Genomic DNA, 13,165 nt, shown 5'->3' on the forward strand with positions numbered 1-13,165 from the left:
CTCACACGCGAGTGCGTCACACATGACACGCTTCCCCGGCCTGAGGTCGCCAAATAACGCTGACTCACACCTCTAATGAAACTGGACCGAATGTTGATATAGTGGAAGAGACGTTCATTCTAGGTGGGTGTCATGCTCCGTCTGGTCACACAAAGGCGAAGAGACCGTATGCTTAACGGGATCCTTATGATTTAGGCTTTACCAGGGGACGTGTGCGAAACTTGAGCACTTTTATATTAGGTTGGTGCATAAATTCGTAGCGTTTTTATTTTCCTTGTTGGTATTCCGATTTCTATGGATTTATTTATCGATTTCATTTTTTATTTGTAGTTCACTGTTGCTGTTTGAGTTTACATATTATCATTTTGTCGTTTGGAGATAGTAAGTGGCGTTGTGGACGCTAGAAAATGGAATGCCATGTGGAGAAATTGGAGCATTTTCGACACATTCTTCTGTTTGAGGTTAACAGAAGGGTGACAGCAGCGGAGGCAGCCAGATAGATCTCTGCCATGTGTAGGAATAATGCCACTGGACAGTGCATGGGACATTAGCTACTCTCCGCGTTCAGGAAGACCTTAGGCGTTTGATGAAGGTCGGTTAAACAATGATCCACGTAAGTGTACTCGAGAACTGGCAAATGTGATGAAATGTGATCATTCCACTACCGTACGACATTTGCATGCATTGGGAAAGGTTCAAAAAATGTGTGTATGGGTACCGCATGCCCTAAGCCAAAATTACAAATATCACGGGGTGGTCATGTGTAAATCTCTGATTGCTCGTCATCTCTTGGCTCGTCACAACACCGACCATTCCTATTCTGTGTCGTTACTGGTGACGAGAAATGGCGTCTTTATGCTAACACAAGTCTGCAGCTCGTGGTCTCGCGGTAGCGTTCACAGTTCCCGGGCACGGGGTCCCGCTTTCAAAAATGGTTCAAATGGCTCTGAGCACTATGGGAGTTAACTTCTGAGGTTACCAGTCTCCTAGAACTTAGAACTACTTAAACCTAACTAACCTAAGGACATCACACACATCCATGCCTGAGGCAGGATTCGAACCTTCGACCGTAGTGGTCGCGCGGTTCCAGACTGAAGCGCCTAGAACCCATCGGCTACACCGGCCGGAGGTTCCTGGTTCGATTCCCGGCGGGGTAAGGGATTTTCACCCGCCCCGAGATGACTGAGTGTCGTCGTCGTCGTCGTCATCATCATCAGTCATCCTCATTACAGTCGGAGGAAGGCAAGGGCAAACCACCGCCATTAGGACCTTGCCTAACAAGACGGTGCGGGTCTCCCGCATCGTTCCTCTACGCTCTGTCAAGAAGCATGGGACTTCATTTCAGTTTTCCATGCTAACATAAGGAAAAGAAAGCCATGGCTGAGCCCAAACAAAGCATCAATTTCCTGTACAAAGACCTGTGCGCATCCACAGAAGATAATGCAGAAGATAATGTTATGCATCTGATGGAACAGCGACGTTGTGTTGTCCTAAGAATTGTTTCCCTGAGATGTTACCAACACTGCTGACATTTATTGTCAAGAACAGACGTCTTGCAGACGCTGTCCAAGAACAACCACCGGGAAGACTGCGTGAAGTGACGCTGCTCCACGGTAACGCACGCCCACATTCAGCTAGACTGACGAAAAACACTATACAGGAATTGAGTTGGGAAATCATTCCGCACCCACGTTATCCACCTCATCTTGTGCCCTCAGATCTACACCTTTTCCGCTCTCTATCAAAAAACCTACAAGGAACTTCCTTTCCGGATGAAAACGCGATCCGAACGTGGCTTGACGAGTTCTTCGCCCCAAAACAGCGTAATTTCTACAGTCGCGGGACCGAAAAATACCCCAGCAGTAGCAGAGTGTTGTAAATAGTGAAGAATTTATTAAAATAATGGAAAACGGCTACGAAGTTATGCACCATACAATAGTTTTATGTAATGACAATATTTGGAGTACGTGCAGCCGTTGAGATAAGAGTAGTTGTGACTATGAAGAGGAAACATCTTTAAAAATGAACCGAATGACGTGAAATAATAATCATGAATTTATGATGCGGCCTTGTTTATACATTTCTCTGTGACAAAAAATGTGTGTTTGTGTGCGGAATGTTTGCCCGGCTTATACGACGGACAGAGATGACTGACCGTATAATCTATAATTTTAATTCGACAAATATTTACAATTACAGCAAGCGCGTCAGGCCGTAGTGGCAATAGGTGAATCACAAATCAAGGCGACACTGACGAATATGTTTGCCGTTTGGAAAGTGTATTTGTTTAGAAAAGTGACCTTATCGAGCGAAGTGCCGCAGTGGTTAACAATTGGGAGGACTATCCTGATTTAGGCTTCCCGTGATTTCGCTGAATCGCTTCAGGCAAATACCGGTATGATTCCTGTGAAAGGGCACCGCCGAGTTCTTTCCCAATACTTCCCTAACCTCGCTGTTTGGTCCACTCCTCCGAAATCAACTAACCAACCGAAAGTGTACTTTTACGATAATTGACTACCGCAGTGGTCATTGTTATTACATGTGACAATGCTGTGTACAAATTATCCACTTAATAAGTAGTCTAAAATAGATAAAAATGTCAGAACCCAGTTAATAAAACCTTTCTAACGAAACATCATTAATTCTTATACGATTAGTTTGTGTTGAGACAGAGGGATGTTGACTTGAGAAATAATAAATATTGGTTTTTCAGATCACTTTAACCGGATGCAGGAATGTTTCGTTTAGGGTGGCTGCAACCGATTCCTCAATTTTCCAGCCTAGTGTTCAGTCTCTAATGACCCCGTCGCCGGTGAGAATATAAACTCTAATTCTTTTCTTCATCACCGTTATCTGAATTATGGATAACTTTTAACAGTTTTTTACACGTTCATCTAGTAAGCCACTACGCACAAGTTGAAGTTTGACTCCTAATGTTGACCTCTTATTCGATTAACAGGACCTGCATGCTACATCCCACTTGCTGCCTAAATCAGATGTTGCAAGTTCTCTTAAAACTGTGAAGAAGTAAAACTAGTCTTCCACGTCCTGTCGATGATGAAATCATTAGTGAAGGACTAAAATCTTGAATTTAGGACGGATGGGGGAAGAAAATCACCGCTACCTTTCGAAAATAAACATCTTGGCATTGGTAAAGCCTAACGAGGATTATCCGATCTCTAACCTCAAAGTATACTATATGAATGGTGTCTATTCTTTCGGACGTGTCTGAAAAAACAGACACCATGCATTCAGCCTCGTATAATTGATTCGCCTCGATGGGCAACGGATCCACCACATTCAGTGCGGACGCACAATTACGTCCGACCTCCTGTGGGAATCACTAAGTAGTGAGCATGGGGGAAATGGACACGGACTACAGATAGATACTGCTAGGTGGGAACATTGGCCGGCCGAGATACTCTGCGTAGTTGCGATAAACTCTGTGTCCGGATGATGCTGTGGTTAACGCAGCTGCCTAGTAAGCCGGAGGTACCGGGTTCGAATACTGACCCGGCACAGATCTTCACTTGTCGCCGCTGATGGCGCACGAGGTTATGATGCAGCTGATATCGGTAATCCTTTTTCTTTCCTTTCCTTTATCCTTCGTTCCTCCTTCAAGTTACAGAAAGTGATGTTGACGCCTGTCGTGAGGCAAAACAGCTGAGATGTTAAGCCAATGATGTAGAGCTCTCTTTGTTTCGATCACAAGATAAATATTACTTATTGTACGTAACAACAACTAGGTTCTATAAGGTTACAGTGTGCGATCAAACTGAATTTTCGGGGGAAAACACTTCGCATGCAAGGGCAGATAAACACGTAATAAATAATTTACCACTGTGTTTTCTTTCTCTGGTTTTGCGCATCTTGGCGTTTCCGTTGTTGGTATATACCGGGTGATCAAAAAATCAGTATAAATTTGAAAACTTAATAAACCACGGAATAATGTAGATAGAGAGGTAAAAATTGACACACATGCTTGGAATGACAGCCGGCCAGTGTGGCCGAATGGTTGAGTTTGGAACCACGCGACCGCTACGGTCGCAGGTTCGAATCCTGCCTCGGGCTTGGATGTGTCTGATGTCCTTCGGTTAGTTAGGTTTAGGTAGTTCTAAGTTCTAGGTGACTGATGACCTGAGATGTTAAGTCCCATAGTGCTCAGAGCCATTTGAACCATTTTTTGGAATGCCATGGGGTATAATTAGAACACAAAAAAAACCATATTGCTAGACGCGCGTCGTTTGGTGATGATCGTCTGCTCAACCGCCACTTTCGTCAGGCTTGGCCTCCCAGGTCCACAGACCTCAGTCCGTGCGATTATTGGCTTTGGGGTTACCTGAAGTCGCAAGTGTATCGTGATCGACCGACATCTCTAGGGACGCTGAAAGACAACATCCGACGCCAATGCCTCACCATAACTCCGGACATGCTTTACAGTGCTGTTCACAACATTATTCCTCGACTACAGCTATTGTTGAGGAATGATGGTGGACATATTGAGCATTTCCTGTAAAGAACATCATCTTTGCTTTGTCTTACTTTGTTATGCTAATTATTGCTATTCTGACCAGATGAAGCGGCATCTGTCGGACATTTTTTGAACTTTTGTATTTTTTTGTTCTAATAAAATCCCATGTCATTCCAAGCATGTGTGTCAATTTGTACCTCTCTATCTACATTATTCCGTGATTTATTCTGTTTTCAAATTTATATTGACTTTTTGATCACCCGGTATACCGCTGGACCTTGAGCGCAAAATGGAGGTAAATGGAACTATCAATACTAAACTAGCGTAGAGCTCTGGATACGCTACAGATCAGCCTGTCATGACAACGAAGATTCCGCCTACGAGACGAAATTATTAATCATATTCCAGATTTAGGAGAGGAGATGGTGGGCGGAGAAAGGGGGAGGAAGAGACAGACTGAGAGGGAGGGAAGGGAGGAGATGGACAGAGGGATGAGGAAGGAGGAAATGGACTAATAGAAGATTGGAATACATACATAGCTGGGTAACACCAAGTACTTAGCTAGTATGTCAATACATGAAACGCCTGTACGCGGCAAAAGTAGAAAATCTAGAAAGGGTCAACCATATACCGCCAGTAATTCGTATAATTTTGTAACCGTAATCAAGAGTCTTATTTCATACGAAATCACTAACGGCATTTCAATGTAGAAGGCGCAAGTGGCCTATACATACGTTTATATATACACTATGTGAGCAAAAGTATCCGGACACCCCCAAAAATTACGTTTTTCATAATAGGTGCATTGTGCTGCCACCTACGCCAGGTACTCCATCTCAGCGACCTCTGTAGTCATTAGACATCGTGAGAGAGCAGAATGGGGGGCTCCGCGGAACTGACGGACTTCGAACGTGGTCAGGTGATTGGATGTCACTTGTGTCATACGTCTGCACGCGAGATTTCCACACTCCGAAACATCCATAGGTCTACTTTCCGATGTGATAGTGAAGTGGAAACGTGAAGGGACATGTCTAGCACAAAACCGTACAGGCCGACCTCGTCTGTTGACTGACGGAGACTGCCGACAGTTGAAGAGGGTCGTAATGTGTAATAGGCAGAGATCTATCCAGACCATCACACAGAAATTCCAAACTGCATCAGGATCCACTGCAAGTACTATGACAGTTAGGCGGGAGGTGACAAAACTTGAATTTCATGGTCGAGCGGCTGCTCATAAGCCACACATCACGCCGGTAAATGCCATACGACCCCTCGTTTGGTGTAAGGAGCATTGGACGACTGAACAGTGGAAAAACGTTGTGTGGAGTGACAAATCACGGTACACAATGTGCTGATCCGATGGCAGGGTGTGGGTATGGCGAATTCCCGGTGAACGCCATCTGCCAGCGTGTGTAGTGCCAACAGCAAAATTCGGAAGCGATGGTGTTGTGGTGTGGTCGCGTTTTTTATGTAGGGGGCTTGCACCCCTTGTTGTTTTGCGTGGCACTATCACAGCAAAGGTCTACATTGATGTTTTAAGCACCTTCTTGCTTCCCACTGTTGAAGAGCAATTCGGGGATGGCGATTGCATTTTTCAACACGATCGAGCAATTGTTCATAATACATGGCCTGTGGCGCGGAGTGGTTGCACGACAATAACATCCCTGTAATGGACTGACCTGCACAGAGTCCTGACCTGAATCCTACAGAACACCTTTGGGATGTTTCGGAACGCCGACTTCGTGCCAGGCCTCACCGACCGACATCGATACCTCTCCTCAGTGCAGCACTCCGTGTACAATGGGCTGTCATTCCAAAAGAAACCTTCCAGCACCTGATTGAACGTATGCCTGCGAGAGTGGAAGCTGTCATCAAGGCTAAGGGTGGGACAATACCATATTGAATTCCAGCATTACCGATGGAAGGTACCACGAGCTTGTAAGTCATTTTGAGCCAGGTGTCCGGATACTTTTGATCACATAGTGTATCTGAATGACAGAGACGTCAATATACGGAAAAAGTAGAATGTGGAGCAAGGGTATTCCACAAAATGCGATTAATTCGTATGTTAGTAGCATAGAGACGTATTTAGATAACTGCTGTCCTTTGGCTGCTCCCGTATTGACACAAACACACATTTCCAACATCTGTACCGCGAACAAGCGCAGCATGTGGTTGGCCACTTGTAAAGTTTAGCCTCGGCTTTCGCCTTAAGTAACTTGTAAAATCACGGAAAACCTAAATCTTGTTGACGGGACGAGAATTTGAGCTACCGTCCACTCTAATGCGATTCCAGTGTCTCACTACTACGCCGCCGGCCTGAGTGGTCGAGCTGTTCTAGCCGCTACAGTCTGGAACCGCCCGACCGCTGCGGTCGCAGGTTCGAATCCTGCGTCGGGCGTGGATGTGTGTGATGTCCTTAGGTGAGTAAGGTTTAAATAGCTCTAAGTTCTAGGGGACTGATGACCTCAGAAGTTAAGTCCCATAGTGCTCAGAGCCAACTACTACGCCACCTCGCTCAGTGTTAATAATGTAAACGAACCATTTAATACTGTGTCTTATCGTTAACATCTGTGTATACTCTCTATTATGAACCCCTCCTAGTTCAGCAAATTTATATTTTATATTGTTTGATTTGGGTAATGCCTTGAATTCATGTTAAATATTTTTAAACAATTCATTGACCGTGTCGCCTCTTTTCATGGGCGAGGGAATCACTGAAGTAGTATCCTTTTCACCTATTTATTGTAGCTTCGAGAACGAAAATTTAACGCGGCTGCGAGCATGCGCTTTTCATACGACGGTAGGTAGGTCTTATAATGGAATTTCTTTTATTTCTGTGAATGATCATAAAACGTTTAGTCCTTAGACTACCGGTTTCGGTCACGGATGGCCATCTTCAGATCTGCAGTAAAACATCGCAAACAGATTTTACTTTAATTGATTTCCGCCAAATAGCATCAAACAGGTTATGTCGCTTGCAGTGGCGGTTAACTATTAATAGTGGAGGTCTTTAAACAGGTGCTTAATACAATGAGCTGATGGACTTATTTGGTGCCGTCTCCATCTCCGTAAAGAGGGAGAAAACTAGAGCACCTACTAGTAAATTTAAAATAACACGTATGTACATGGATTTAGTTACGCTGGAAGCGCAAAATAAAACTGCGATACTACATCACATCCCTTCCCGGTGCTTAGTAAGCTGCGAAGTGCAAATACAATTTGTTACGAACGTGTTAACAATTAGTACGGAAGGTTGCCTGGCTTTACAGCCGAGCAAGTGTGGAATGGAAATTAAGGTTCAACTTTCTGTCATAACTATCTTGGCGACGAAAGGCGAAAGAAATCCGTATTGACCTTAATGATCAAAGCCTGCTTAAATCCAGCTCTAGAGACGGGAAAACCTCTCTCGGAGGACGAATTATGACATTACTCCTTCCGAGTAATGCTCCAGATCTCCATGTGTAATGAGAACGTACAGAACTGAATAGCGTCATTTTCAATACAAAGATTAAATGTTCTTACTGTAAGATTAAGTGAAGAAAAATTGTTCTCCCGATGTTTCACTCCCTGTTAGTGAGTTGCCGAACACAACGAATGTGTCACGAAATTCTTTTTTCAGTACATGGTGAATTCCATTGTTACATATTCATCCCCGACGAAAACCCATATTTACCCAGTGTGCTCTATTGTTTTCAAGTTTTTAATAATTTTGAAGCGGTTAACAACAGGAACCTCTGCTCAAAACCCCATATTTACGCAGGGGGTTCCGATACTGTGATTGTTGAAATACGTATGATCTATGACATCATAGTCCCTACACGGGTAGATAGCGTCACATGTCGCTGCTGGCTAGTTTATTCTGTTCCTTTCCACTTCCCACACGGCACAAATTTTTGATTTGTGTCGCATCTATATTGTGTTCGTAAAAATTGACACACATGCTTGGAATGACATGGGGTTTTATTAGAACAAAAAAAAAAAAAAAAACAAAGTGCACAAAATGTCCGATAGATGGCGTTGGACAGCAGGTAACTGCTACCGTGACCGGTGAGAGGTACTCCGATATGTTACAGAATCGCATCAACCCCAGCCTGGCTGATAAGCACCTGCTGGAACGTACGATGTTTATGTAGGATCGCGCTCCACCCCATATTGCTAGACGCTTAAAGATCTCTGGCGCGCGTCGTTTGGTGACAATCGTGTGCTCAGCCGCCACTTTCCCAGGTCCCCAGACCTGAGTCCGTGCGATTATTGGCTTTGGGGTTACCTGAAGTCGCAAGTGTATCGTGATCGACCAACATCTCTAGGGATGCTGAAAGACAACATCACCGAGCGAGGTGGCGCAGTGGTTAGACACTGGACTCGCATTCGGGAGGACGACGGTTCAATCCCGCGTCCGGCCATCCCGATTTAGGTTTTCCGTGATTTCCCTAAATCGCTCCAGGCAAATGCCGGGATGGTTCCTTTCAAAGCGCACGGCCGACTTCCTTCCCCGTCCTTCCCTAATCCGATGAGACCGATGACCTCGCTGTTTGGTCTCCTTCCCGAAAACCAACAAAGACAACATCCGACGACAATGTCTCACCATAACTCCGGACATGTTTTACAGTGCTACTCACAACATTATTCCTCGACTACAGCTATTGTTGAGGAATTATGGTGGACATATTGAGCATTTCCTGTAAAGAACATCATCTTTGCTTTGTCTTACTTTGTTTTGCTAATTATTGCTATTCTGATCAGATGAAGTGTCATCTGTCGGACATTTTTTAACTTTTGTATTTTTTTTTTTTGTTCTAATAATATCCCATGTCATTTCAAGCATGTGTGTCAGTTTGTACCTCTCTATCTACATTATTCCGTGATTTATTCAGTTTTCAAATTTATGCTGACTTTTTGATCACCCTGTGCATACCACACAAATACACGTGTAATGTATAAAGAGGAAAACTTGTTACCGAGATTCTCGAAAAGTTTTTGACCGATTTACTATGAATTTTTACACGACTGTCTAACAAACTTTCGGACATAGGCTGTACATTTTTGTAATAAGTAAAGGGGAAGCGTAGTGACCACAAATCTCGAGAAGTTCTTGACCGATTTACGTCCAATTTTTACATGATGTTTTAATGATCATTTGGATGGACATACGCTATATTTTTTTGTAATATATATATATATATATATATATATATATATATATATATATATATATATATATATAAAGAGAGAGGGGGGAGGGGGACAGATAGAGGGGAGAGGAAGTTATGCACAGAGGGCTGGGGGAGAGAGAGGGGTGATGAGAAGATGGACAGAGAGACGGGGAGCAAGGTTTTAGGATGTATATGCAACAACCATACATTTTTAGCCATGGCGTAGCATTGCCGGGTTTGCTACTTTTAAATAAACGTAGTAGCATATTTCTTGTAAACAGCTGACATGTAGCGAGACAATACTTAAAGTAACAATACCCAAGAGTTCGTACCTGCAAATACAAATACCGCTGCCAGGCCATGTAAACACAAGACGAGCGGCGGCGCCACAGTCTTGTTGATCGACTTGCAACCGCTGCAGCGTCGCCGGAAGGAAGTAGTTGCGAAGTTCTGCGCGAGATATCGCGAGTTCCCGCTTGGTGAGCGGCTTCCTTCCCGCCAGATACTGTAGTACGCTCGGTGGAGGCAGATTAGCATGGTACTCACAGCTGTTGGTCTTGGTCGGCAGGGCACGACGACATCGTCTTACGGCACCAGCCAGCACACCGTCGTCAACGTGAACGACCTCAAAGGCGCCGCCTGCAATGGCAACGCCGCCAAGACGCCGCAGCAGCAACAGGCACTGCCTCCCGCCTACAACAGGTGAGTTAAATAAATATTATACGCTTATGCAAGTGGTGATCCCGCTATTCATCTTCAGCTAGAAGATCCTCTATCTGTCCAGTACTTGTAGAGACGACAGAAATTATTATACTGTTTGTGAGTGCCTTACATGTTAGAGCTTTTTTTTCCATTCTTGGCTTTATTTACAAACTAGCTGAGAAACCTGGCATTGACCGGGTATTTTTTTCCAATTTTTTATTAGAAGTGGAAACCAAAACTGAGCTGTTCGTAGTGTAATATTGAAGACGTTCCATTTGTTTTCATGAAATCACCCTTGAATTATGAAACAGTCGTACAAAGAAACGTGCAAAGCTTACAAATGTGTAAGTGCACCTGCTTCGCGTGTCTACAATGCGATTTTGTAAACGTCTATACGGCAACACCTCTTCATAACTCTTATAGTTGGCTATTGTTTTCGCCTACAGCCGTTGGCGATTAGCTGTTGGAAGCTGTCAAAAGCACTGTCAGGTTTCAGGGATTTCCTTAAGTGGCCTGTGTTGTAGGAGTGTCTTAAATAGTAAAGAACGAATGATTTAAAACTTCATGCATGGCGCGGCAGTTTTTCACTCATCTCAAATCTCAGGAACTATGATAGGTAGGTGGTTCTTATCCGACAGATTGTCAGACAGTAAGGAATACATGTACACTGACAGTTTCTGCCCAGTGGACGGATCGTATCAAGCATTAAAATTGCTAATATGTGTAGTCAAACTTTCCACAGAAACAGCTGGTCACTGTAGAGACTGTACACTTCAGACCAACTCACACCGCCTCATAAGCATGTCATAAAGATGCTTGAAACTACATTATACGGACAACCGTGGACGTTCACATTTAGCGTTGCGACTGGATTTTCTTGTGAAAAGCCTTAATGTGAATCCTCCACCTTTACGAACAGGAAGGCGACTTTCTTAGTTATGTAACACCAACGGGTCTGGAAACTATAACGAATAGGTATGAATATCGGAAGAGATTTCAGTTAAGACTCTACATCAGATATTTTTCAGCATAACTTGTTGATTTGGAGTTAACCGTAACTGACTACATGCTTTCCTCTCTCTTTGTCAAGAGTCCTCTGCAGTTCTTTACTCGAGGAAACGCCATGGCTTTGAGGCGGGAGACAATGTTAAGAGTTCGCATCCATGGAAAACGAAGAAGGCGTTGTTAAACGTAATTCTTTGGACTCGGCCAGACAGTTCAGGCAGAGCAGAATGAATTTTAGCTATGACTGCAGATTCAGAGGTCCGGTTTCAGTTTTTGTCTCCCTCTTTAACTTCTAACGATAGTTAGAAAAATTAAAATTGGCTCCGGGGTTGGAAGCCCACTTTAACTATAGGTTCCGATGTAAAGGTGTAGGTCTGCTCAAATGTAGAATGGCAAGGGCATACACATCAAACAGCAAAATGTCTAGTAAATCAGTGGTTTTTAAACCAACCTTCGTGTTGGCAGTTTTATCTTTCCTGCCCAAATACTTCAATTTTGATTCAGTTAGCAGAGATCCAAAGGGAATCATTAACCATTGATCGTGCCTCGCTTTTTCTTTTTAAATATTACTTGAGGCAAACATGATCGTGTGATTTTATTGTCCCGTGGTGTGGAATTAGCTGACAACGTAATTACTGCGGGACTTTCTACAAGAGATATATTTTAAATCGGCCGCCAGATTTTTGTTGCATACGTTTGAAAATCATTAATATTTTCCGTCCTGTTTCAAACACATGGGAATTCAGCTGTGAAAATAACAATTGTTAAATTGACAGTTAAAGGCACGTAATCAGTAGTTATGTCTAAGACACTCTAGACTCACTGCAAGCAGTAACAAAATCTTTTTTTGGAAATTAAGCGAAAAATTACTTTGTTCGCATCTAACCAACCATACTTCACATTGTACCTGATACAGTAGTGTGGATACGTACTTTTCGCCTCTCACAGCTAGAGTAACATAAAATAAACATTTTCCTTATTTTTGATAGAACAGAATTCCAACACGTGGATCCACCCCTAAGCGTTGAGCGGCAACACATTGCTTTCCGCTAAAAACAGTCATGAGACAGTGTCTTTAACTTACTATCGCTGTTCTCGATTTCTAGGAAGCACCACCCTTACTTCAGGATCACTGAAGTCAGAGGCACGCACCCCCCCTTCCCCTCCCACCTTCCCCTCCCACCTTCCCCTTCCCCCTTCCCCTCCCCCCATCCCCCCATCCCCCTCACCCCCTCCCCCTCCCCCAACCCCACACCCCCTCACCCCCTCCCCCAACCCCACACCCCCACCCCACACACCCCACCCCCCACCCTCCCTCTCACGCCCCACACCCTCCCTCTCACACCCCCCACCCCACACCCTCCCTCTCATGCCCCCACCCCACCCCACACCCTCGCTCTCACGCCCCCACCCCACCCCACACCCTCGCTCTCACACCCCCCACCCCACCCCACACCCTCGCTCTCACACCCCCCACCCCATCCCACCCCACACCCTCGCTCTCACACCCCCCACCCCACCCCACACCCTCCCTCTCTCACCCCCCCCCCCACTCCACACCCTCCCTCTCTCACCCCCCCCCACTCCATACCCTCCCTCTCTCACCCCCCCCACTCCACACCCTCCCTCTCTCACCCCCCCACCCCACTCCACACCCTCCCTCTCTCACCCCCCACTCCAAACCCTCGCTCTCACGCCCCCCACCCCACCCCACACCCTCGCTCTCACGCCCCCCCCCACCCCACACCCTCGCTCTCACGCCCCCCCCCACCCCACACCCTCGCTCTCACGCCCCCCACCCCACCCCACCCCACACCCTCGCTCTCACGCC

At 45.1% G+C, this 13,165-nt stretch overlaps 1 protein-coding gene across 1 annotated transcript in view; it reads left to right on the forward strand.

Moving 5' to 3' along the window:
- Positions 1-13,165, forward strand: part of LOC126259258 (proton-coupled amino acid transporter-like protein CG1139) — a 77,032-nt gene that overhangs the window by 40,375 nt on the left and 23,492 nt on the right. Inside the window, exon 3 of the mRNA XM_049955893.1 lies at positions 10,196-10,329. Coding sequence (XP_049811850.1) covers positions 10,196-10,329 — 134 coding nt within the window. The remainder of the gene's footprint in view (positions 1-10,195; positions 10,330-13,165) is intronic.

This window comes from Schistocerca nitens, chromosome 5, assembly GCF_023898315.1.
Source record: "Schistocerca nitens isolate TAMUIC-IGC-003100 chromosome 5, iqSchNite1.1, whole genome shotgun sequence".
Taxonomy (NCBI): domain Eukaryota; kingdom Metazoa; phylum Arthropoda; class Insecta; order Orthoptera; family Acrididae; genus Schistocerca; species Schistocerca nitens.